General features: G+C 36.9%; 1 protein-coding gene and 1 long non-coding RNA gene across 3 annotated transcripts in view; one reads left to right on the top strand and one right to left on the bottom strand.

Moving 5' to 3' along the window:
- LOC306662497 overlaps nt 1–25,961 on the bottom strand; it is a 166,900-nt gene that overhangs the window by 20,387 nt on the left and 120,552 nt on the right. Inside the window, exon 4 of one of the 2 annotated variants that reach the window (XR_013764129.1) lies at nt 13,671–13,783. The exons of the other annotated variant lie outside the window; for it this stretch is intronic. This is a non-coding gene — a long non-coding RNA (uncharacterized lncRNA). Of the gene's footprint in view, nt 1–13,670; nt 13,784–25,961 lie in introns of those variants that run through there. 2 annotated transcript variants of the gene reach the window in all.
- On the top strand, nt 1,104–5,816 carry IFNG (interferon gamma). The gene is made up of 4 exons (XM_079142219.1): nt 1,104–1,317; nt 2,382–2,450; nt 2,546–2,728; nt 5,103–5,816. Exons 1-4 carry the CDS (start codon nt 1,204–1,206, stop codon nt 5,235–5,237), a joined length of 501 nt encoding a protein of 166 aa, XP_078998345.1. The 5' UTR covers nt 1,104–1,203; the 3' UTR covers nt 5,238–5,816.

Below are 25,961 nucleotides of genomic sequence, written 5' to 3'. Positions count from 1 at the left end.
TGAAGTCTGCACCCATAACCACCTTACTTTAATGTACACAGTACAGGGCAAGTTGGATTGTAACAAAAGAGTGGAGGGCCTTCTGCACCATCTTGAAGTGTTGTATTTTTTTTTTTTTTAATAAAAACTACCAAGGGATGAGGAGGAATTTCTATTTTTTTTTAATTTGAGAGGAAAAAATAGATAAAAACCTGCTCTGTTATTAATGAACAATTGATTGTCTCAGGCTACGTTGTTCAACAGAGTACCCTGTAGCTCCATGTAACTATTATGCCTTGAAAATATGGCTAGTGCAAATTGAGGTGTGTTGTGTGTACCAGATTTTAAGGATTTAGTGTGACAAAAGTATGTGAAATATCCTCTTAATCAAGAATATTGATTTTTATTGAAATGGTACCTTGGATATGTTGGTTTAAATATAACATTTCAACAAACTTATTTTTGCATTTTTTTTTACTTTTATTCATGGGGCTACTAGATAATTTAAATTCACCTATGTGACTTGTATTATAATTCTATTGGGCAATGTTGACCTAGAGCAATTTGAAACTTCTGGTGGATATTTCACTAACCAACTCTAATGAAGGACTTCCTCACACATTGGTTTTTTTTAACCATATTCTTTCCTTGCTTTCTGGTCATTTGCAAGAAAAATTTTAAAAGGCTCCCCCTTTGTAAGGTTTGAGAGGCCCTAGAATTTCCTTTTTCATTTGTTCGCAACCACAAACAAAGATCAGTGTGCCCTGTGGATGAGGAGTTAACATTTTACAAGGGTAAAAGGGGTGGGGGATGCAAAAAATTTCCAGTCCCCGAATGGTGTGAAGTAAGAGTGCTTTCAAAGGATCCCACAAGAGTGGTGCAGGTGGGCACAATGGGTCTGTCTCATCGTCAAAGGACCCAAGGAGTTGAAAGGAAACTCTAACTACAACACCAAAATGCCACAAACCATAGTTATTAATACAAACTAACTAGAATCCTTGCCTATCTGTCACCATCTCATCTTAAAAAACTTGTGAAAATACGTAATCCTGATGAGACTTCAATTAGGTATAAATACCAGCAGCAAAAGGAGAGGCAGTACATTGTTCTGATCATTGCAGACCAGCTATTAGGAGAGAAAGATCAGACAAGTCCTTTGGATCTGATCGGATTAATACAGAAGCTACTGATTACGATATCTTTGGCCTAACTCTCTCCGAAACAATGAAATACACAATTTATTTCTTGGCCTTTCAGCTCTGCATCATTTTGGGATCTTCCAGCTGTTACTCCCAAGCCACAATTAATAAAGAAATAGAAAATTTAAAAGAATATTTTGTAAGTATGACCTTTTCATAATGCTTGTTTGTGGCTGAAAATGACTGAATGTTGACTTGTACTTGTGTCTGGTAGGCTGTCATCTCTAGTCCACAGTCATTTTGAGAAGATGTGGTATTTTGCTAGTAGTTAACAGATGTTTCTTGACTAAATAATTTAGATTTTGCTCTAACCCTCTGCTCAATTTGCTATAGAGACTTAGAGGGGATTCATGAATATGAATCTTCCAAAATCATAATTATATTGATAATTATATGATGAGAATATAATCAAGGTTTTTTTGGTTTTGTTTTGTGATGGGGATTGAACCCAGGGCCTCGTGCATGCTAGGCAAGCACTCTATCATGAGTCACATCCCAAGCCTCGGTTAAGTTGTGATAAAGCAAGCGGGTCTATATTAAAAAAAAAATGATTGGCCAAAGTTTCTGATTTCTCAAACTCTTATGAAAATGGCAGTAAAAGGTCATGGTTAGCACTAAAAGCAGTAATAGGAAACTATCTGTTAAAATTAAAGAAGGTGAAGTCCTCAAAAATTTGGCATAAAAATGTCTCTTATACATGTTTTCTTTTTCCAAAAGATGATTTCAGAATTCTGCTGTTCCATCTATATGACCTATGAATTATACCTTCAGTCAGTCACTAACTGAGACTTTCTTGGAGTTATTATTCTGGCTTAGGGATTTTTAAAATTTTTGGTTTATGAATGTTTAAAATTTTATTTATGATTAATAAAATGTTTTTTTGCATTTTAAATAATTTATTATTTTTCCCAAAATTAGCTATTGTAATTATAGTTATTATATTGCTCAAACATTCACAATTGATTTTTATTCTTACCACGTAAATCAGACCTCTTTCTCACACACACCTATTTGAAGGTGTTTAAAGCTGACATAGTAAAACTGTAAATGAGGGAACTGATAGATGTTAGAGAAAACTATACCATAGGGGGGCAGTATATTATAGTGTGATGACTTTGCAGTTTTTGTTTTTAGCTAGGCTTGAAAATACTTTTAGGACAATTTATGAACAAATTATCAATCAATTTTCCTTTCTTTTCTCAGAATGCAAGTACTTCAGATGTGGGAGATGGGGAGCCTCTTTTCTTGGATATTCTGAATAACTGGAAGGAGGTAAGTTGAACATTCCCATTTGGCTGGTTTTCCTGTTATTTATTTTCTGATGGCTAAACTAACATCATCCTCTCTTCGTGCTCTTTTCTCTCAAGGTGAGTGACCAAAAAGTAATTCAGAGCCAAATTGTCTCTTTCTACTTCAAACTCTTTGAACACTTAAAAGACAACAAGATCATCCAAAAGAGCATGGATACCATCAAGGAGGACCTGATTGTTAAGTTCTTCAATAGCAGTGTCAGCAAACTGGAGGACTTCTTAAAGGTGTCTCAAATTCAGGTGAGACTATTTCAATTCTTTAATTTCATTTGCAGACTATTTAATTGTCAGAAAATAGAAATTAGTTACTTAAAAGCTGGCTAAATCTGTGATTTGAACCTCTGACTGAAACTCCTCCTTACTCATTCCACACATGCTTTGGGTAACTATCAAATCAGTGTGTGGAATCATTTAACTGTATCATTTCGAGAAACACAGGCATTAAAACTACGGTGCAAGGACAGGTGAATAGATAAATCCAGACAGGAAGAAGTAGGTGAAGCCATACCAAGGAGTATGGAGAAGCAGGTCTCTCTTTGCACCTTGTTCGTGTGATGGAAATTCTCTTACTTTGGATGGAAGGCTGCTTGTCTTAGTGGAAAGACATGTGGGAGTGAGTGAGAAGATTTTTGTTCTCCTCCCAGCGTGGCCACTAAGCAACTGTGACCTCAGATGAATCACATGCCTGGCTGGTGCTCCATTTCCCCATATTGAGAGGAACTTGTTATGTTCACTACAAAAGTTCTATGATCTCCTTTTCTCTAAAATTCTACAATGAAATGGTTAGAAGATGAAAATGAGAGAGGAGAGAGCTATAGCTTTTGAGGAGCCACCAGGTGACCCTGCTGTAGTCTCTGGTTAACATCTCAGATTATGCAGCCTAACTAGAAGTGAGAATATTTACTGCTTGTTTTTAGTGGGGAAAAGGGATAGAAGTTACACCTTTTGAGAGGTTATTTGATTAACTTTCATATATTAAAATATCTCAGCTAGAGAAATCCTTAGGCTCCTAAGTGTTATCTCATGAAGTTGTCTTGGATCTTTAAATTATGGCAATTTTAAAGCATAAAGACAACTTTAAAGCATAAAGACAAATCATGTTTTCTAAAATTTTGTCTAGAAGACAAAAGCCTCCAGGATCCTTTGGCTTTGACTTTAACATCAATGGTTTTGAGCAAGAGAGACAGAAGTCTTGCTATGAGTTCTGCTCTTAGAATTTGTGCAGAGTTTTCACTGTAGTTGGGTTTGCTTCTCACTGGGTTCATATAGCTTCCAGGAACTGAAAGAGAGATGGAACCAGTTTTCCTTGGGCCACAGGCTAGAGACTGAGAAAGCACTTGTTCCTAACCCATGCCCTGACTTGTTTAATCTTGAATCCAAGTCTCTTAGATTCTTGGTGATGATTTGTACACTCAGAATTTTTAAATTTTTATTTTTTGCCACTATAATGCATAGGTGGTAGAATTTTTTTTTTCCTATTCTAGTATTTGGTTCTTGAAAAGTGAGAAAAATCTATGGGTTGCATCTTTCTGGAATCTTCAAATCTCCTGTTTCATGCTGGGCAATACTGAGTGAGATCTTAACCACCATCCCTTGCTCAATTGTGAACATGTATTAGGCATGTTATGCCCTTTAATAATTAGTCTGTAGGCTAAATACCCCCTAGTCACCCTTGGGAATAGTGTTTCCAGCATTAGAAAGAAATGGAGTGGCAGAGAAAAGATGAAAATAAGTGGTTTTCATTTTATTAATTATGAAATCATCCAAATGGCTTTATTGGTTAGTATAAAGAAAATCAAATAGTGTAATCAGCTGGCGTAGAAGACAGGGTATAGTAAAAATTGTTACAAATTCTAATTCCAAATGTTCTATATAAGTAAATCATTTGTTGCCATGTGAGCACAACTGGCATTTATTTTTAATCCCATTCTGGAAATGGTAACACTGACCATCTGTTTTGAACTTGGTGTTTTACAAAGGAATTAAAATATATTAGTAGCTCTCTTACTGTGGTTGGTGTCAGAATCACCTGGGGCATCAGTGACTGGGCAAGAGCAAGGTGTTCTTCTTCAAGCTCCAGTCTTTGAGTTCTTTGTTAGGTCTCCAGGTCAGTCTGCTATCCACCCAGAGTGAGAAACTGTGGTTTATAGGAACTCATCTGATATGTACAGCAAAGACAGATCAAAGTGTAAGGTGATGGAATTAGTAGACTAATGGTCATCTCAATAATCTCTTCTGTTTAGATGAGAAAACAGAGGTTCACAAAGGTTAAGTAACTGACTCAGAGTTACTACATGTGCAGGATTCAATCCCTCCTTTTTGTTTTAAGACTACTTCCAGTCTTTCTTTACTAAATAATTTTGAGAATTCTGTAGCAATAAAATTAGAAATATATGATGTAACCCACCATAATTTTGCACAACTATCAATTCAGTTATTCTTTTAGCCTTAATGGTGGAAGAAGTTAATAAGGTAGATTAAGATAATATATTGCTAATCAGAATCATCTTTTTAATAATGAATAATTACATTTTCAGTGACCATGATGTTAAAAGGAGAATAATCTGATGGTCTGTAGGCCTGAAATTAATTTTGCTGTGTTCTTTCCCATTAGGTAAATGACCTGCAGATCCAGCGCAAAGCAATCAGTGAGCTCTTCAAAGTGATGAGTGATCTGTCACCAAGATCTACCCTAAGGAAGCGAAAAAGGAGTCAGTCTTTGGTTCTGGGTCAGAGAGCATCCAAATAACAGTCCTCATGCCTGCAATATTTGAATTTTAAAATCTAAATCTATTTATTAATATTTAAGATTATTTATATGGGGAATATATTTTTAGACTCATCAAAAAAGTATTTATAATAGCAACTTATATAATGAAAATGAATATCTATGTATTAATTATATGTATTATTTATAATTCCTGTATCCTGTAACTATTTCACTTTACCCTTTATTGTTTCTGAAAAATTAGGTAAGAGTATGTGATTAAAAGTCTTTATCTCAGGGAAGGGACCATCTAAACAGCTGACCTAAGTAAGACCCTGTGGGTTGTGCATTTATTTATACAAGGAACTCTTATCCATGAAATGGTACCATCCAGTTGCTGCCTATTTGAGAACATGTCTGCATTCTGAGCCACTGCTTTAATGGCACATCAGACAGCACTTGAATGTGTCGGGTGATATGACCTGTGTCCTGATAACATCGGCATCTCAGGAGATTCACACCTGGTGCTTCTGAATATCGTTGACAACTGTGACTGCACCCAAATGTAAAGTTCTCACTTGTTCAGTTTATCAATACCTAATGTATCTGAATAAAGCATAATTCCACAACTATTCATGCTGCATCAGACTTTTTTCTAAGTGAGGACTGGGATGATTGAACTGAATACTATTTAAATGGAAAGAAGAAAGTCATTTTTAGCTGTGGAAATATTGGAGTAGCATTAGGCCCCATCAAATGTGATATTTCTCTCCACTGGCATTTTGTTGGTTTTCACTGTTCCACCTGTTTGAATGATCTTCCCAAGGTGTAGGTTTAATTATGTCATCATGCAATTCAGTTTCTGCTATGAAAAGAATCTGCTTAGCTTGGTACACAGAGATTTATTCTACCCCATCTTCCATCTCCCTTCTACTGTGGGCAAATACTATTGGGTGTGGAACAGTGAGTGTTAGTTCTAGGGAGAGACCTAGATTGGAATTTGGGCTATGCCATTGCAAGTAGAGTGACCTTTAATGAATTATTTATATTCTCTAAGCTTCAGTATCCTTGTCTGAAAAAGAGAAATAATTATGTCTCCTCCTAATATTGTAGTTAAGAGTTCATTCTATCATTTAAAAAGCATTTACTGGGGCACAGACTATGTGCCTAGCAGCTTCATATACCTTAGTCAACAAAAATAGACAAGAATCCCTGCTCTTGGGGGATTTGGAATAGAGCAAACGGGAGATGGACAATAAACAAAATACTATGTAAGTAAATTGCACTGTATGTTAGAAAATGATTGGTGCCATGGAAAAAAATACAAAGTCGAGCAGGATGGGGAACTGGGAATACTGTAAGTTGGGTGGGTGGGTGGTTGAGAGGCTTAAATAGACTGAGTATAGTTGATATCATTGAAGAGAAAACATTTGAGGAAGACCTGTAAGGGAGGAGCCCACTTGCATTCCAGATGAGAGGAATATTCTTGCAAAGACTGAGGTAGAAAATTATCTGGTGGTAAAAGAAAAACTGGAAGACCAGTATGGTGGTCCCAAAACACGGAAGAGAAAAAATGGCCATCACTCAAGGAAGGTGCAGGGGAAGGAACCAGTGTCCTTAGTGGAGAGCTCCTGTAACTTGTGTAACAGGAAGTTGTGGATATGATGAATTTGGTTAGTTCTGGACTACAAGTTTCAGACAACCCAGTGAGTTGATACATAACATGTCATAAAAGGAAATGTACATGGGAGTGTGTTGTGGGTTTGGACTTTGGACAAAAACTGACATGAACAAGGATAATAGAGACAATAAAATTATTTCTGGTGGCTTTGGAACTTAGTGGTGACAAGATTGAGAAAGGTTAGGTGTCTGGAGCTTCCTTCTCAACAATTTCACTTAACCCTCCTACAATAGCTGAATTAAGTGAAATAGTTCATGTGAAGGAATCAATTTAGTCCTTAACAATAATCAGTGTTATGCTGATTATTGGGTAGCTGACAGTGCATTAGAGTTGATTCCAAAACTTTTAAACCTTTGAAGAGGCAAGATAAAAAACTTTAGGCTAATTTTGGCATAACTGTAACTGACATGAGATGCTGCTGGGGTCTCTCCTCTTATTGGTGTAAGATTGATTGATGCAGACTTTAAGATATCTACAGATGGAGGGCTACTGTGAGGTTGTCTTGTCTGGACTATAGAACCAGACCATACCTCTGGGGAGGGGATTAGAAATTCTTGCTCTCAATCATTTTGGGAAGTAATTAATGATAGAAAATGAAACACCAGGAGGCCCTAGTTTAGGGCTTGATAAAATTCCCCCTTCTTCCTGAGGTTGGTATCAGTTTGGCCCAGATTCTGAGACATGGAGAGATACAAATTGTATTCCGTGGTGTCAAGGGTAGCAGAGAGTAAGACAGGGAAAAGGTTCTTTACGAGAACTTGAGTTGAGACTGGCCTATACAAATAATTACAAAATATTCTCTATACCATATGCTACTTTATAAATGCACGCACCTAGTTTCAGAAGCATTATGGGATTTATGGGAAGAATAGATGGTGATTTAGACTAAGGGACCTAAGGCATGGCAGTGGCTCCTCTCCCAGAGCCTGCAGGGGCAAGTCACTCCTTAGTCTCAAGAGCATTAGAGGCAGACCAAAGGCCTGGAGTAGGAGAACCTGTAATGTTTAAAGTCCCATCCTCATGACTTTCATAAATAGCAGACATGCCTTGTCAGTAGAGTGATGTTTGGTGATTAGATGACTGGAATTTGAGCATTAAATATTAATGGATTGGGGCTGGGGTTGTGGCTCAGTGGTAGAGCGCTCGACTAGCACATGTGAGGCCCTGGGTTTGATCCTCAGCACCACATAAAATTAAATAAAGGTATTTTAAAAAATATTAATGGATTTCCCTCTTTTTTTTCTTCCTCTTCTTTTCACTTTTCCTTTCCCATTCGTTCCCATTCCGACAATATAATTCAGAATTAATTAGGTGCATCAGAGTAAGGTAGGCATCTACAGCTGCCCAGTTTAGGGAGTCAAGTTCTGAGCACAGTATATGAAGGGTGTGCATGCAGGGCAAAATTCAGTGTGGAAGGTTTTAGAGCCTGAGCACAAGGAGAGTGAGTGTTCAAGAAGGGGCGGGAGAGCATATTAGTTTTCCACTGTGTTTGTGGTAAGCGATCACAAACTTAGCTGCTTAAAACAAGCTGAGGTAGAAAATTATCTGGTGGTAAAAGAAAAACTGGAAGACCAGTATGGTGGTCCCAAAACACGGAAGAGAAAAAATGGCCATCACTCAAGGAAGGTGCAGGGGAAGGAAACAGTGTCCTTAGTGGAGAGCTCCTGTAACTTGTGTAACAGGAAGTTGTGGATATGATGAATTTGGTTAGTTCTGGACTACAAGTTTCAGACAACCCAGTGAGTTGATACATAACATGTCATAAAAGGACATGTACATGGGAGTGTGTTGTGGGTTTGGACTTTGGACATTTGTTATCTAATAGTTTTGAAGGTCAGAAGTCCAAAACCAGGCTCAGTGGGTTAAAATCAAGACACTGATAGAGCTACATTCTTTCTGGAGATTTAAGGGAGAATCTGTCTCGTTGCCTTTTCCAGTGTCTGAAGGCCATGCCCATTCCTCCTTCTCCTTCAAAGCCAGCAGTGTAGCACCTTTTGATCTCTTGTCCTCTTTCTCTACGGCTCTGATATTCCTGCTTCCCTCTTATAAGGACCCTTGTGATTATATTGGGACCGCTTGAATAATTCAGGATGATGTCTCCATTTCAAGGTTTTCAACTTAATTACATCTGAAAAGTTTGTTTTTCCATATAAAGATACATTTACAAATTCTGAGAATTGGGATGTAGAATACCTTTGGGGAGTCATTATTCTATTTATCATAAAGAGGCAATCTGACAAGATTAGTCAGAACTTTAGCAAAACAAGGAAAAACAGCCTGGAGTGGGTGTTATGCTGGAAACATGCCAAAAGACACTGCTATTACTGGCCAGACATGGAAAAATTTATGCATCAAAATGAACAGTGATAGCAACATTTTTATAACCTGTTGAATATGAAATGAAACCACAAGTATATAATAAGCTTAAAGTTGAATAAAGAATGGGATATTTACATAGCTTTGCTTCCTCACTATAAGACATATATTAATCACAAATTGGAAAAGAGTAATTTTGTAGTGGAGAAACCTAGCAGACAACACCATACCAATCAAGGAAAAAAAAGTGCACACTGTTAGTAATGGGGTAAATGAAAATGATGTCCTACCTGGTAGGATGCCATGACATGAACATAATGACACACCCTCTGTGACATTCCTGTGAAAGATGCAGAAACTTTTAATTGTGAGAAAGAACAAGGAACATAATACAAAATAGGTGGTCTGTAGCTTTCAGAATATCAACATCATGTAAATTAAGAAAAGAATGAATAGAGAGGAATAGCTGCTACTGAAGTGGATTACTGATACAGAATAATTAAATGCATTATGTATTTCTGAATTTCATCCTTTTGAAATTAGAGGCATTTTTAGAGCACTTGGTGAAACTTGAATAAGGTCTGAAGATGATATGGGAGTAAAATATCAATGTAAGATAAGCATCTTGATTTGGACAGCTGTATTGTCGCTATGTGGGAGATATCCTTGCCGGTGGGAAATGCACATGGAAACTTTCAAGGTGATGTGGCATCAAGGCAGCACTCACTTTGAGGTAGTTCAGGAAACATCAAGATTTTCCAACTCTCCTGTAAATCTGTGATTGTTTCAAAATAAAAATATGAAGAAGTTACCGTGAAATTATTTCAGTTATAGGCTAAATTTTTGAGATACTTCAATACAATCATACCAGATAATTTAGAATTTCCCATCTTCTACCTGGGGCAGGTTGAATTTTCCAAAGATGACGATACCTATGTACTCACTTTATCCCCAAGCTTTCTGTACAGTGTAACTGACACCTAAGAGGTAGGGATATATCCTTCCACTTAATCATAGGTAGGAGTATGTAACTCCCCCTACCAGTGGAGTGTGTTGGAAGTGAAATTATGTGACTTTTAAGTCAAGGATGCAGCTTCTGCCTGGCTTTATCTACTCCCACCTCCAGGCCATCATTGTACTTCTGGTTCTGTCATCATGTTGAGAGGTTCATACTGTGTGGGGAAGCTACCTGTGGACAGTCAAGTTAATAGTCCCAGTGAGGCATCCAGCCAACCCCAGCATCAATTACCATATTGCTTCTGGCTCTAAGCAATTTTCTACCTATGGTCTCAGTCACTCAAGCTTCTTGTGATTAAAAAACATCATGTCAGACTTCTAATTTCAGGTGTAATATATAGAGTATAGAAGTTGTTACTCCATTTCTTAAAACAAGAATATGTTGGAAAAACTGAAAAATCAATAATGTTTCTTAGTTCTCAGTTCAGAGAACTGAGTTTATAACCAAAATCTGCCCACTTGGACCACCAGAAACCACCAGAATCACTAACTGATAAGAATACTAAAATGGTAAATTTGATGAATTGCTGGAGGTTTAGAGTGAACTAGCCTTGGAGTGAGAAACACTTAGGGGATGACATGTCAGTGATTCCTACGCTGTCATGGACTTTATCTATAGAAACCTCACCAGGTCCTAATGGTAAAGATCTGAGAAAGGATCCCTTGAGGTTCTGGCAAGGGGAAGGGAAGAGAAATCCTTGTGAAACAGGTCCAAAAAAAGGGCTTACTCTCTGGGGGAAAAGACTCTATCAGAATCTTGTACAAGAGCCATGGGAAAGGATCTTCCTCTAACTTCTGCCCCTTCCAGTCTTCCTGTCTCATATAAAGCTATGTAAGAAGAAATGCTTGTGAAGATCACAGCCCTAAGACACAGATCACCCAATGAGTAAGATTTAGGGGAAAGACTATGAATCCCTCTTCTTTCCCCAACCTCACCATACACCTTAGGGCTTTGGTTATTTACAGTAGATGACAGGTGGAAAGCCTTCAAGATACAGACTCTTTCTAAGAAGGAGTACTTAGGGAAACCTGAAGTAAAGAAGAAAGACAAAAGTAAGGACACTAGAGAAGTTCAAAGTCTCTGGAAGGCAAAAAGGGAAGAAGAAAACAGTCTGTAGAAATATAGCAAGCATCAGGACCAGACTCTGACCTGAAATATATTGGAAATATCAGGCAAAAAACTTAAACTAACTACAATTAATATATTAAGAGCTCTCATGGAAAAAGTAGACAACATGAAAGAACAGATAGGTAATGTCAGCCTAAAGATAAAAATTCTAAGAATCAAAAGGAAGTAGTATAAATCAAAAACACTGCAACAGAAATGAAGACTCCCTTTGATGTGCTTGTCAGTAGACACAACATAGCCAAGAAAAGAATCAGTGGGGGAAATGGGTGAATAGAAACCTCCCATTGTAAAATGCTGAGAAAAACAATGAAAAACAAAGCAAAAACCCTAACAGAATATCCAAAATCTGGAAGGCAACTTTAAAAGATATAACAAAACTATAGTTTCTCAAAAAGTATTAAGCAGGACAAATTCCCATAAACTACCCTAGGAATGTCATATTCAAACTACAGAAGAACAAAGATAAGAGAAAAAAGTGAGAGAGTGAAAGGAAGAAATCTTACCTATGTCAGAAGTCATGTATATTAGTTTCCCATTGTGACTGTAACAAATTATCACAAACTTAGTGACTTTAAACAACACAAATTTATTATTTTACAGTTCTGGAGGTCAAAAGTCCAAAATTAATCTCAGTGGCTAAAATTAATGTGATGTGTAGCTTTGTGTTCCTTCTGGAGACACTAGGAGAAATCTGTTTCTTGCTGTTTTCAATTTCTAAGGCTACCTGCATTCTTTGGCTCATGGATCCCTTCCTCCATCTTGAAAAACAGAAATATTGGAACGGGTTCCTCTCATGCTCCCATCTCTCTTGCTCTCTCTTTTCTACTTAACTTTTCCACTTACAAGAACACCTACGTTTACATTGGGTCACAGAGATAATCCAGGATAACTTCCCCATCTGAAGGTCACATGATTATCAACTTTAATTTCATCTCTAACACCAATTCTTTCTGCCATTTAACTTAACATATTCATAGAAGGAAACAAAAGATATACAGATTAGAAAGGAAAAAAATTAAATAGCTCACAATGACATGGTGGTCTATGCCACAAATGGCAATGAGTTGAAAAAAGTTCTTGGAGCTATTAAGACAATACAGTAGGGTTGCAGGATATTAGTTAATATATAAAAGTTAACTGCTTTCCTAGATATCAGCAATGAGCAGTTGAGTTATGCCATGATCATATGTGAGTACACCACTGTGAATTTCATCTTTATGAATATATATAAATGTTATGGCTCAGTTGTAGGTGCTTGCCTCACACATGTGAGGCACTGGGATTGACCCTTAGCACCCCATTAAAAAAATAAACAAAATAAAGTTATTGTGTTCATCTACAACTAAAAATATTTTTTAAAAACCCAATGAGTACGTATAAGGAAGATCAGTAGAGCAGAGGAAGGAGAAGAGGGAAAGGGGAAATACTGAGGATTAAAATGGAGCAGATTAAATTCCATGCATGTATGATTATGTCAAAATGAACCCCAATATTATGTATAACTATAATTAACTAATAAAAACCTTTTTAAAAAAAGAATTCAAAGGCATAAGAAAGTCCTCAATAAATATTACTTCTCTCCAAAGAAATATCATTTACAATAGCACCACCCAAATTAAATAAATCTAATAAAATATGTGCATGAAATATATGTGGAGAACTACAAAGTACTGATGGAAAACTTCAAAGAAGATCTAAATTAATGAACAGATATTCCATATTTGTTTATTGAAGACTATTGTTAAGGTGCCAAGGCTTATTAACTGGATCAATAGACACCACAAAATCTCAATCAAAACACCAATAAGTATTTTATAGATAATCAACAAATTCTAAAATTTATATGGAAAGTGGAAAAACATAGAATAGCTAACAGTATCCTGAGGAGGAACAAAGAGGACTCTACTTGATTTTAAGACTTTATAAGGCTACATTACTTGAATGATATTGTGAAAGAATATACATGGAGATCCATAGAACAGCACAGAGAACCTATACAAAGACAGTCAACTGATCTTTGATAAAGAGTAAAGGCAATTCAATGAAGGAAAAAAGATCTCAACAAATGTTTCTGAAATAACTGGATGTAAATATGCAAAAAATTCCAGAAAAAATTATGGCATTGGTACCCAAAAATAGGAAAAAAATTTAAAGAAAAAATTAGATAAAATATTAAAAATTTGCTATTTTTTCTATTGCTAACAATTATTAACAATTAGTAAACAATGTAATTGTAACAAATACAATGAGACTCTATGGAACACTACAAGACAAACACTTTTACATTCTTTGGTGTTCCTTGAGAGAGAGATTGATGCTTGACTGGTGCCAAGGAGATGGTCTTCTGGATGAATGAAGCTTTCACAGCCAACGAAGGAGGATTGTGGGATGGGATACTACTACAATTTTCATTCTTCTTTGAAATGGTATTGTGGCACGTCGAAACTAGTTATAGGGAAAAAATGGATTATAAACTCTTATTTGTAAGAAGGAGAGAGAAAACTTAATAAATTAAAAAAAAATACAGATATTCTATTTTCAGTACAAGAATCATTCTTTGAGTTCACTATTTTCTATCCTGACTATTAAGGTAAAACAATTCATTGTAGCCCCCTGTATCTGGAGTTTGGATTTCATGAAAGAAACCAAGGCCCTGTTGCTTCTCTAACAAAAAGAACCTGTTTATTAAACTTACAGAAATAAGGGAAAGAAACCTTGGGAAAAATATTACTAGAGCAAGTGGTGTGTGCATATTATATATAGAGGGGCTATGGAATCAGATGGTTTGAAAAGAGTCTGTTAATGGAGGGATATTGAGATTGGAGGATTTCATGGTATAATAGTTCAGGTCTAGCTGAAACAGTGGGGCAAGGTTCTTGAAATAATTTTTGATATATAAGCAGTTATTCGACAATCTGTTTGCTCAGGTGAGCAATCCAGTGTTCTGAGAAGGAAGTTGCTTGTTCAGTTGAGCAAGCTATTTGTTCAGATAAATTGATGATCAATGATTTCCTGAAAAAATCATTAAGATTGTTATTGGTTCATAGGCTTATTTTCTTATAAAATAATTTTCTGGAACAAATACTTAAGTCATCTGTATCCAGGCAAACTTAGATATGTAGGTGATGTAGACATGCAGTTCTTATGATTATCCAATTATCAGTCTGTCCTATGAGCTCTGACCCCTGTGTGATGTGTGGCATCTATTTTTAATATGTTCTAACCCAGGTGTGAAGCTTAATAGCCCACTCATCCAAAAGCATTAGTATTCATAGAGGAAGAATGACCACCCCATAATCAAGAGATTTCCATTTTCCAAAGCTTTGTCTCAGCTGTGCCATTACATGGGAAATGAAAATTTACTACTTCTCAGCATAGTGCTCAGTTTATGTTCTCAACAGGGTACCTTCTATAAACTCCCATTTCCTTACTCTTTTATTATATGTAGTGGTTTCCCTCCTTCTTTTGAAGTTGTGACTGGAATGGAATCCATTACCTAGGGTTCAGTTTTTAGTCTAAGTCTTATCAAACCATTTTCTATAGTTAGGTTTCTCATACAAAATACTTCCTACTAAGAAGAATATATTTTTTTCCTGTCTAGTTTTATTACTTTTAGAATTGTTTTCACAATGATTTATGTGTTGGGCATTATGAAATAGTTACCCTGAATGATAGTTGATTGAAATAATTGGCATGGATTGAGGAATCTTGGCTCATCTGTAAAGTGATCAGCATCTGAGTGCTCTAGGAGCAAGACACAAAACCAAGAGCCTCACTCTGCTCTGTTTACCTAGAATGAGAACATGCCTGCCTCACAACAGGGCTTCTTTCAGTCAGATGGTGACGAAGGACCAAGGGTGAAAGTGACACCACCACCTGAACTGCGGTTGTAAAGCCACATCAGAGAGTCATTGCCATCCAGGGTACGACCACTCCCAAGGCTGTGTGATAAGTTAGTGTAAAACAGTATTAATGAGCAACTAGTGGTCCCATGCTATAGATAAGAGCCTTGTTCAGGATTCAATTAGACCTAAATTTTATTAGCTGAAAAATTTTAGGAATGTTTGTTGTCTTCAAGTCTCATTTGCTAGAGGAGAAAAGCTTCTACAGCCCTCAGACCAAAAGGAAGAGGAAAAAATATAAATATGATGATGCAGAGAAATGTCAGTGAGCTGAGATAACAATGCTGGATGTGAGAGGATCGTGTGGTCTACAATGGAGTCTATTTAGGTTAGCTCCAGTTTCTCCTTGAGCAAGGTAACCATATTTCATCAGATACGGCATTATTCTAAGGAACATTTTCTTTGATTTCACCAAGGGACTTTGGGCTACTAACTCTGTTTAGGCTAGAAAACTCTGTTAATAACCCATCAGATGCTAGTCTCAATCACATTCTGCCTTGGGTGAGGGAGTGGGTACCCTTTGGAGGGATGGGCTGGCTGCAAAATAAAAGCTATGAAAGCACTATATCAAGAAATAAAGACAAAAAGGCAAGACTTACATATTTTCAAAGCAGGGGCTTGACCGGATAAGCCAGAGGGATCTGACTTCTAACAAAGAAAAAGCCCGAGTTTGCTTTATTTATAGCGGTACAGATCAAAGGGGGTAGGTATAAGGTTTCAGTGTAGCAGGGGATCTTGGGTAAACAGGTTGCTTAGTGCTTAGCAGGTTATGCCCATCTCCACCCATCTTGCTCATCTCTGCCCACCTCCAGGAGGCTGTTTGATCTTAAGACTGTGAGCTGAGACAGGGTGCCAGCATAATCTGGGCTTTCTTGAACTGGGCAGATTTTACCCAGGAGTTCCCAGAGTAGCAGCTTCCCTGCCTTAATGGTTCAAACAAATGCATAATTTATATATGGTCTCCAACATACTAACATGTGATTTTGCTTTGTTTTCCTGTTTATGTTTTAAGAAATGTGGTTGATAGTCTTATTCATCACAATAGCACTTAAATAATGCACTTGCTTTACAACCATAAGAAAAAATATTAATGCTGAATGATAAATGAATACTGAAATTTCGTAAGTTCATGTGATTTGTACATTGCCATAGGTGTATCAAGACTTTTATTAGTTAAAATAGAAATAAAAGGGGACACAATCTGTTTAACCACCTTGACATCATGCTGCTTCCAGTGAACAAGGAAATACTTTACCTTTGTAAGCTATTCAAAGACTACAATGCTGTGCATGATTTCTTAGTTAAACCAAAGAGAACTTGGATTTTGTCCCAATACATATGCTATCATTATTAATTTACCTTTGAGGCTTTACTTAGTACCTAATATAGTTATACTTGATAGAGACATTTTTCTGCTGGGGTGTGTTTTTGGTGAAAAACCAATAACAACCTTTGTAAGTTAGTCTCCTGTTACTGCTTGAGGACACCCACTAGCAGACGCTTAGATTCATGGATTATTTGCACCTCATTAATGTTGAGGAAGATGAGCTTGCTGCACTGTAGGAAGCCCTCATTGTCCATTAACATATTCCTAATGAATTCCCTCTGTGTTAACCCTTTTGTTGCTAAGGTCTTCTGAGGTCTTTGCCTAGATAGCTAGAAACCTTTCTAAAAATGAAGGTGCCTACTGGTGAGCCAATAAAGACATGGCACACTAATGATCTGTAGGTTAGACTTTGAGGTGCAAGGAACATGAACCAATATTGTTTCTGTCTTTTAAAAATGTTAAAGACATATAAGGTAGTGTCACATGGTCGTGGATGGTCCTAATTATTTTCAGATCAGTGAAGTAAGAGTTGTCTTTATCTCCCTAGGAGAGTGAAGTAAGCTGAATTAAGGGAAAAGCAAAATAGGTTCTCTGTGAATTGGGGTGTCTAGGTGTGAACCTCATGAGAGAGGTGAGAATAGTATCAATCTATTCACTGGAAGTCTTGCTAGTTTTTAGTCTTACCAGTCTAACAAGTTCAGTTTAGTTACAATGATCACTCAGGTATAGGTGGATGAGCAGATTCCATTTTTATTCCTCTTTCTCAATCTTACATGGTTTTACAGTTCTAATACTTGACCAGTGGGGCAGAATCTTAGTCACTTTGACATAATTCTTCTTTCAAGGAACCAGGAAATGCTTTTCCTGTGTAAGCTATTCAAAGACCAAAATGCTATGCATTATTTCCTAGTTAAACCAAGTAGAACTCAGTGTTTGTCCTACTACATTTACTGTCATGGAAATAATTTATCTTGTAACCTTTACTTATTTAGTACTTAAATTCAACCATTTAGAAAAATAAGGAAATCTTCCTAAGGCAGACCTTATTTATTGCCATATACATGTAGTAGAGTGGGGACACTTAAATTTGGTAGAGAAAAGAGTGAATCTTTTGTATTTCTTAAGACTTTTTTTATATCATAATTACAAGAAGTAGGAAGTATAAAAGATGTTTCTGGAGCTGCACAAAAGTGCACTCAGTGTGCTCTGGTAGGATAGTAGCTCAAAATTACCTTAACAGTGGTGAACTTTGTGTGAAATTTCAAGGAATTCTGTCAGATTTTACAAGGAATACTTATTTTAATTTGAAAATATTAAGAGTAATTAATCTTTGAGCCTAAGAACTCTCTGGTGTCCAAAGTGATTTCTTACACCCTTAGTAAATTCTAGAGGATGCCTGTGTTAAAGTCTTGATCCCTAGAGTGGTGTTATTGGGAGGTGGTGGAACCCTTGGGAGGCAGAGCTTTGCAGGAGGTCCTGAGATCATTGGCGGTGGGCTCCCAAAGGAAATTGTGGGGCTCTAGCCAATCTTCTTTCTCCTTCATTCTGGGTTTGTGATGTAAGTGGTTTTTTCTCCCATCATTATGTACTGTTATTATCAGAGGCTCCCCAAAATGGGGATGGCCCAATCTTGAACCTTGAACCAAAATAAAATTTTACTCTTTTAAAAGTTAATCATCTCAGGTATTTGTTACAGTAACATGAAGCCAACCAATAAAATAGTAACCAGTCTTGCATGAATTGGTAGGGGCATCAGGAATTTTGGGTAACTGAAGCTTAGATATTTTTTGTTTTTATCATTAAGTTTAGAGACTATGATCAAAGTAGAAAAATGCTGTGTAATTGGAAATTGGCATGCTGAAAACTCTGGTACAGGAGTTAGGAAATCCCCACTGTCAGTTTCCTTAGGCTAATATACTGGGGTTGATCAAAAGTAACTGAAGGGCCAGTTTTCAAAGCATATTGGTCTGCAAGTGCAACAAATAATGGAATATTATCAGTGAAGGAAGTTTGTCATAATGTTGTTAAAAGCAATAATTGTTTCCCCGAGTTCTTTTTCTACTTTAATTCCTGACTCAGGGCTAACAGAGGTGAATCAGGAAAGCACAAAACACACACTGAGAGAAAGCAACAACAAAGATGAATGTGCCATGCATCTCTGAACAACTATATTCCCCAAAAGTCCATACGACTTTCAACAGTGAACTCAACATCTGAGATAGCATCTTTCCCAGAACATCAAGGTATTAGATTCTTAACTGATGTGTGTATCAGCAAGAAATGAACTGCCTCATGTAATGTTTGACCTTTGTTTAAATGTTATTTTTCAACTTTTAAAGATGAGTCTTGTGGCTGCCGCTGTCCTATCTACTGTTACTTCATGCGAGTTCAGGTTGAATGACACAAAGAAAGATAGATAATACCTGAAACCAGTAACTATCACTTCCAGTAATGGGACAGTGACCCAGACTCCCTCTTGAACTGAAAAGAAAGGGGTTTGAAGAAGATATTGATATACAGTCAGGGGAAAGAGCATTTCAAGGGACACTATTTCTGAAGTAAGAAGAGACTGAGTTAGGAAACAAAGTTCTATAGAACTCTTAGGAAATTTTTTTTTCCTGACAAATATCTTAAAGGTCACATACCTATTAGTATAAGAATGTTTTTAACCACACAAGTTTCAGTAAAATCAAAATCAAATGCTACTAAGGAAACCAGGTCTTTATTTTGAACACCAGGCTAGCAAATAAGGAAAATTGTAACTTGTGAGGCTGAATGACTTGAGGTTCTAAATGGTCTAGCAAGCAGTGCCAGGGAAACCACAGACTGGGTTTTCTACCCTAAAATGTGGAAACATATTTATTTTCATCTTTTCCTATCTTAAAAGTCAGATCAGAATGATGGTGTTAAAAACGGATTCACACATTCCTCACCAAAACAATTACACACCAAATGGCAAAACATGAAGAGATGTGCTCTTGGCGATATTGGGACTTGAAGAAGTTTCCTGACTTGCTTTCTGCTCCTTATTAAAGACAGTCAGTGGGGAAAAGGGAGACTGTGAAGAGACAACAGGAAATAGCTTCTCAGACATGAAATGAGAAGTCATTTCTAGATTTATCAGAGAAGAGTGGTAGGGGAAATAGGGAAACAGGCTAATAGAAGATTCGAATAGCACTAAATAAGGGCTAAAGATGCTGTACTGGACTGCAGCAGAAAGGATCCCAGGGAGTGCACTTGGATGAGGTAAACTGCTTCCCAGCTCGGAGAAAGTCTTTTCAATTCAGGTAAACAATCTGGACTTTCTGCAAAACATGTCCTCAGAATGGAGATATAAAGTACTACTTCTCAATCTCCTATCTCTTCTATTCTTTTTGCCCTCAGAATTTTGCTTTGGAAGAGCAAAAAGATGATGTAGATCACTAAAAATTTAGCATAGTGCTTGGCAGAAAATTAGCACTAAGTGAAAGTCATTGTTTTGTTAGGATCATTTTTCATTTTAGCGGAGATTTTATTCAGACTATCAAATGTCACAAAGTATCTTCATTAACACTTGTTGATTGGATGATTAATTGAAGTAGTCACAGTGATAATAATAGTCCCACGCATTTATTTTGAATTTACTATGTTTGTGTCCATTTAGTATAGTAGTTCAGAAGTGGTACTGAACTCTTTACATGTAGCTCTTTGACAGGGGTATTATGACTATTTCCCTTTTGCAGATGAAGAAACTGAGGCCCAAGATCAGTCATCTAGTGCCAATACAGGCAGCCTGGCTGCAGAAACCATATTTTCTGTGAGGACATTTCACCTGAGAAAAAGGGAAGCTAGTCAGGAACTGGATGATCTGATCTGGTACCTGATAGGGCATTGTGTCTGGGCAGTTAATCCTGGAAACAGGAAATGGATCTTCCTTGCACAGCAGAGAAGCCCTTAGTCAGAAAGGTCTGCAGGGGCAGAGGCGGTCCTAGCAGCCATTTATTTTGCTGTATAATGGCCTCTACACAACCCTTCCCATCTTACCCTCACCCATAGGGATCACTTAGTCCTGGCAATGCCTATGGAGTGAGAAGAGGAAGCAGTTTGGTCAGTTGTTGCAACAGCCACTGCAGCAGGAAAGTAATCAGTGCAATTTAAAGAAAAGAAAGATGACCATGGTGTCTCAAGCTCGGCTTCAGAGGCCTTGTTACAGACAGCTTCAGGGAAGTTAAAGCTAGGGGAGAAAGTAAAAAGATCAGGTAAAGTGTCCAAGTAGGAGACCTGTATCCTATGCCCATTCCCTTCTTTTATGTGAGTCTCCTTTCTCACACCTGCACTCATCCTAGTCTGAGTTTGGCTTATTTCACATAAGATGTTATTCTCCATTTTCATTCATTTCCTGGAAAACACCATATTTTCATTCTGCTTTATAGCTGTGTGTATACACACACACACACACACACACACATGCACATACAAATTTCTTAATCCATTCATCTGTTGACAGGCACCTGGGTTGATTCCATAATTTAGCAATTGTGAGTTGTATTGCTGTAAACCTTGAGGTGGCTATATTGCTATAGTATGTTGGTTTTAGATCTTTTGGGAAATACAAAGGAGTGGGACAGCTGGGTCATATGGTAGTTCCAACCCCAGTTTTTTAAGGAATTTCCATACTGCTTTCCAGAGTAGTTTTATTAATCTGCAGTCCCACTAATGATACACGAGTGTTCCTTTTCCCTCATTACCTCACCAGCATTTATTATTGCTTGTACTCTTGATCATTACTATTTTGATTGGAGTAAGATGAAATCTTGGTGTAGTTTTGATTTGCATTTCCCTGATTGCTAGAGATGTTGAACATTTTAAAAGGTCATTTATTTGTTATTTTTAGTATACAAGAGTATATTTTGACATATATACAAACATGGAGAACATCTTATTCTAATTAGGATTCCAGTCTTGTGGTTGTACATGAAATGGAGATTCACTGTGGCATATTTATATACGCACATAGGAAAGTTAAGTCAGATTCATTCCACTGTCTTTCCTATTCCTGTCCCTAATCCCTTTCCTTCATTCCCCTTTGTCCAATCTACTGAACTTCAGAACATTTTAAATATATTTGTTGGCTATTTGTATTTATTATTTTGAGAAGTTTATGTTTAATTCTTTTGTCCATTTACTGATTGGGGTATTTGTTTTGTGGCATTAAGTTTTCTTTCAGCTCTTTGTATATTCTGGATATTAATCCCCTATTGGGAGAGGTAGCTGGCCAATATATTCCCCCATTCTGTAGGCTCTCTCTTCAAGCTCTTAATCATTTACTTTTCTGAAACTTTTTTAGCTTGTTGGCAATCCACTTATTGATTCTTGGTTTTATTTCTTGCACTTTGGGGGTCTTGTTAAGGAAGTCAGTGCCAGCACCTATATGATGTTTTTTTCTAGCAGTTGCAAGTTTTCTGGTATAGTTTTTAAGCCTTTGATCCATTTCAATTTGTGTCTTATGCAGGGTGAGAGGTAGGGGTCTAGTTTCATTTTTCTTCACATACAATTCAGTTTTTGCAGTGCCATTTATCTGTTCTCTAAAATATATTTTTGACAACTATGTCAAGTATCAGAGGGCTGTAAGTATGTGGATTTTCTCTGTGTCTTGTATTCTGTTACACTGATTTTCATGTCTATTTTGATGCCAATACCATGTTGCTTTTGTTAGTACAGTTTGTTAGTATAATTTCAGATCAAGTACCATGATGCCTCCTGCTTCACTTTTCTTGCTTGGTATTGCTTTAACTATTCTGGGTCTCTTATTCCTCCAGATAAGTTTTAAAATAGATTTTTTTTTCTAATTCTGTGAAGAATGTCATTGATATATTTTGATGGGGATTGCGTTGAATCTGTATATTGGTTTTGGTAGTATGACCATTTTGATAATATTAATTCTGCCTATCCAAGAACATGGTACGTCTTTCCATATTTGAAGGTCATCTTCAATTTCTTTCTTCAGTGTTCTATAATTTTCATTGTAGTGCTCTTTTACCTCCATGGTTAGATTAATTCCCAAGGGTTTTTGTGTGTGTGTGTGTGTGTGTGTGTGTGTGTGTGTGTGAATAGGATGGTTTTTCTGATTTCTTCTTCTACTGGATCACTATTGGTGTATATAAAAACTATTAATTTATGGGTGTTGATCTTCTGTTCTGCTAGATGAACTCAGTTATAAGCTCTAGAAGTCTTCTGGTAGAGATTTTTGGGTCTTTTAGATATAGGATCATATCATTGGCAGATTGAGATTGCTTGACTTCCTATTTGTATCCCTTTTGTTTTTTTTTCTTTTGCCTGATTGCTCTGGATAATGTTTTGAGCCCTATATTAAAAGGAGTGGTCAGAGTGGATAGTAGTACCTTATTCCTGATTTTAGAGGAAATATTTCAGCTTTTCTCCATTCGGTATGATGTTGGCTTTGGTTTTGTCATAAATGGCCTTTACAAAGTTGAGGTAAGTTCCTTCAATCCCTAGATTCTCCCATTGTTAACATGAATGGGTGCTGGATTTTAGAAAAGGTCTTTTCTGTATCTATTGAGATGAACACGTGATTCTTGTCTTTACTTCTATTTAAGTGGTGAATTACATTTATTGATTTGCATATATTGAACCAACCTTGCATTCCTGGAATGAAACCCACTTGATCATGGTGTATTATCTTTTCGATATTTTTTTGAATGAAGTTTGCTAATACTTTATTAGGAATTTTTGCATCTATGTTCATCAGGGATATTGGTCTGTAGCTATTTTAGATGAAGGAAGATCAATAATATAGAAGAAGGCAATTGAGAGGCAGAGTGGAGGGATGGGAAAGGGAAGTCAATGCAGAATGACTTGTTTAAAAATAATATTATGCACATATGTGAATACACTGCAGGGACTCTAACCTTTACGTATAAGTAAAAAGAATAAAAAATAAATAAATAGACGAGCAAAAGAAAGTCTACTTGGGTAGAGGAAGGAGAATAGGAGAGAACAAAGAGGACAGGAGGGAAAAGGGGGAGTGAATGTGGGGGGCATGGTAAACTGAAATCAAATTCCATGCATGTTTGAGTTTGTTGGATGAACCCAACTACTATATAACTATAAAGCTCTAATAAAAACCAAAAATCAAATAGGAAGGGATCTGAAAGTAGCAAGAGGGAAAAAAGAAAACAACATAAAGAAGACCCAGTAAGAGGAATAGGGGACTTCTTAGTAGAAACTTAAAGGCTAGGAGAGAGTGCTGAAGAAAAAAGTTGCCAATCAAGAACACATTATCTGGAAAATTGTCCTTCAGAAATAAAAAGGAGATAAATATTTTCTCCAAAATTGAGAAAGTTCATCATTGTCAGACTAGTGTTACCAGAGATGGTAAAGGGAGTTATTCAAACAGAAAGAAAAGGAAACTAATTAGTAACATGAAAGTACAGTAAAGTATAAAACTCACTGGTAAAAGTAAGTATATAATGAAATTCAGAATACTCTAATATTGTTACTGTAGCATGTAAATCACATGTATTTAGCATGAAAGTTAAAAGACAACAATAAAATAATATTGCTACAACAATTTGCTAAAGGAGACAAAATGTACACAGATATAAATTGTTACAAATCCAAAAAAGGACAATGCAAGAAAATTACAGACAAATACCCCTAACTAACATAGATGCAAAAATTCTCAATGAAATATTAACAAACCAAATTCAACAGCATTTTAAAAGGATCATTCACTGTCATCAAATGGTATTTATCACTAGGATGCAAGGATGGTTCAACTTATAAATCCTTTTGTGATACACATTAATAGAAAATAGCACGAAAACAATATGATTATCTCAATAGATTCAGAAAAGGCACTCAAGAAAATTCAATATTCTCATGATAAAAACTCTAAAAAATTAGGTATAGAAGGAATGTGCCTCAGCATAATAGAGGTCTTACATGATAAGCTCATAGTTAATGTCATACTCAATGGTGAAGAGTTGAAAGCTTTTTCACTTAGATGAGGAACAAAACAAGAATGTCCACTCTCACCACTTCTACTTAATATAATAATATTTATTTACTTATTTATTTTTTAACATAATACTACTTAACATAGATATAACCAGAGCAATTAGACAAGAGAAAGAAATAAAAGGCATTCAAATTGGAAAATAAAAAGTTAAATTGTTTCTGCAGATGACAAAATTTGATGTATGGAAAACTCTAAACTGTTAAGAAAATTCCAAACTATTAGAACTAATAAACAAATTCAGTGAAGTTGCAGTGTATAAAATCAAAATACAAATATTAGTAGCATTTCTATATGCTACTAGATAACTATCTGAAAAAGAAAACATGAAAACAATTCTGCTGTCATGGTTTAGATACTAGGTGTCTCCCAAGAGCTCATGTGTGAGATAATGCAAGAAAACTTAGAGGTGAAATGATTATACTGTATATGAGAGCCTTAACCCAACCAGTAAATTAATTCCCCCATAGGGATTAACTGAGTGGTAACTGAAGATGGGTAGGTTGTGGCTGGAGGAGGTGAACATTGGGGGCATGGCTTTGGGGCATATATTTTGTATCTGGCAACTGGAGTGTCTCTCTCCTTCCTGGCCATGTCCTGAGGCACTTTCTTCCACCTCATTCTTCCACCATGTTTTTCTGTCTCACCATAATCCTGAGGAATGGAGCTCTCTATGGATTGAGACCTCTGAAATTGTAAACCCTCTTGTCAAGTCCATTGGTCACAGCAGCAAAAAGACTAAAACACCACTTACAATAGTTACCAATAAAATATCTAGTGTTGGGGGCTGTGCCATGTTGGTGGCGCCGGGATGGTGCCTGATCACATCGGCAGTGAGGAGGTTAATTGACATAAGCACACTCAGGTGATTTTATCATCCACGCACACAATGTATGTGCATGTGTTCTCGAGCACTAATTGCCTGCTCAGAGCGACTCGCCTAATCTTTGCGTAAGAGGCGTGGCCCTGCTCTCCGCCTCCTGGAGGTGATATAAGCGTAGGTGGAGCGAGACAGAGATACAGCAGCCATTAGCAAAGAAGAAGACACACGCGTGGCAGCAGCCAGAGGGAAAAACACACCACAGCTGCCATTAGCAGAAAAGCAGGAGAAGAAAGACACACGCGCAGCAGCAGCCAGAGGGAAAAACACGTGGCAGCAGCCAGAAGAAAGAACACATCAGCTAGTAGGGACGGACAGCAGCCATTAGCAGAAAAGCAGTAGAAGAAGACACACGCAAGGAAAAGCAGCTAGGAAACGCACGACGGCAGCTAGTAGGGAAAAGCGGCACAGCAGCGAGTAGGGGCAGCGGCGGAAGGCAGATCACAGAACGGAGGACTGAGACGCATCACTAAACCACCTTAGGTAGACGTACCCTT

Source organism: Sciurus vulgaris, assembly GCF_902686455.1.
Source record: "Sciurus vulgaris genome assembly, chromosome: 5".
Classification (NCBI taxonomy): Eukaryota; Metazoa; Chordata; class Mammalia; order Rodentia; family Sciuridae; genus Sciurus; species Sciurus vulgaris.
Note: the sequence above shows the minus strand (reverse complement) of the source record. Positions and strands in the feature narration are given on the sequence as shown.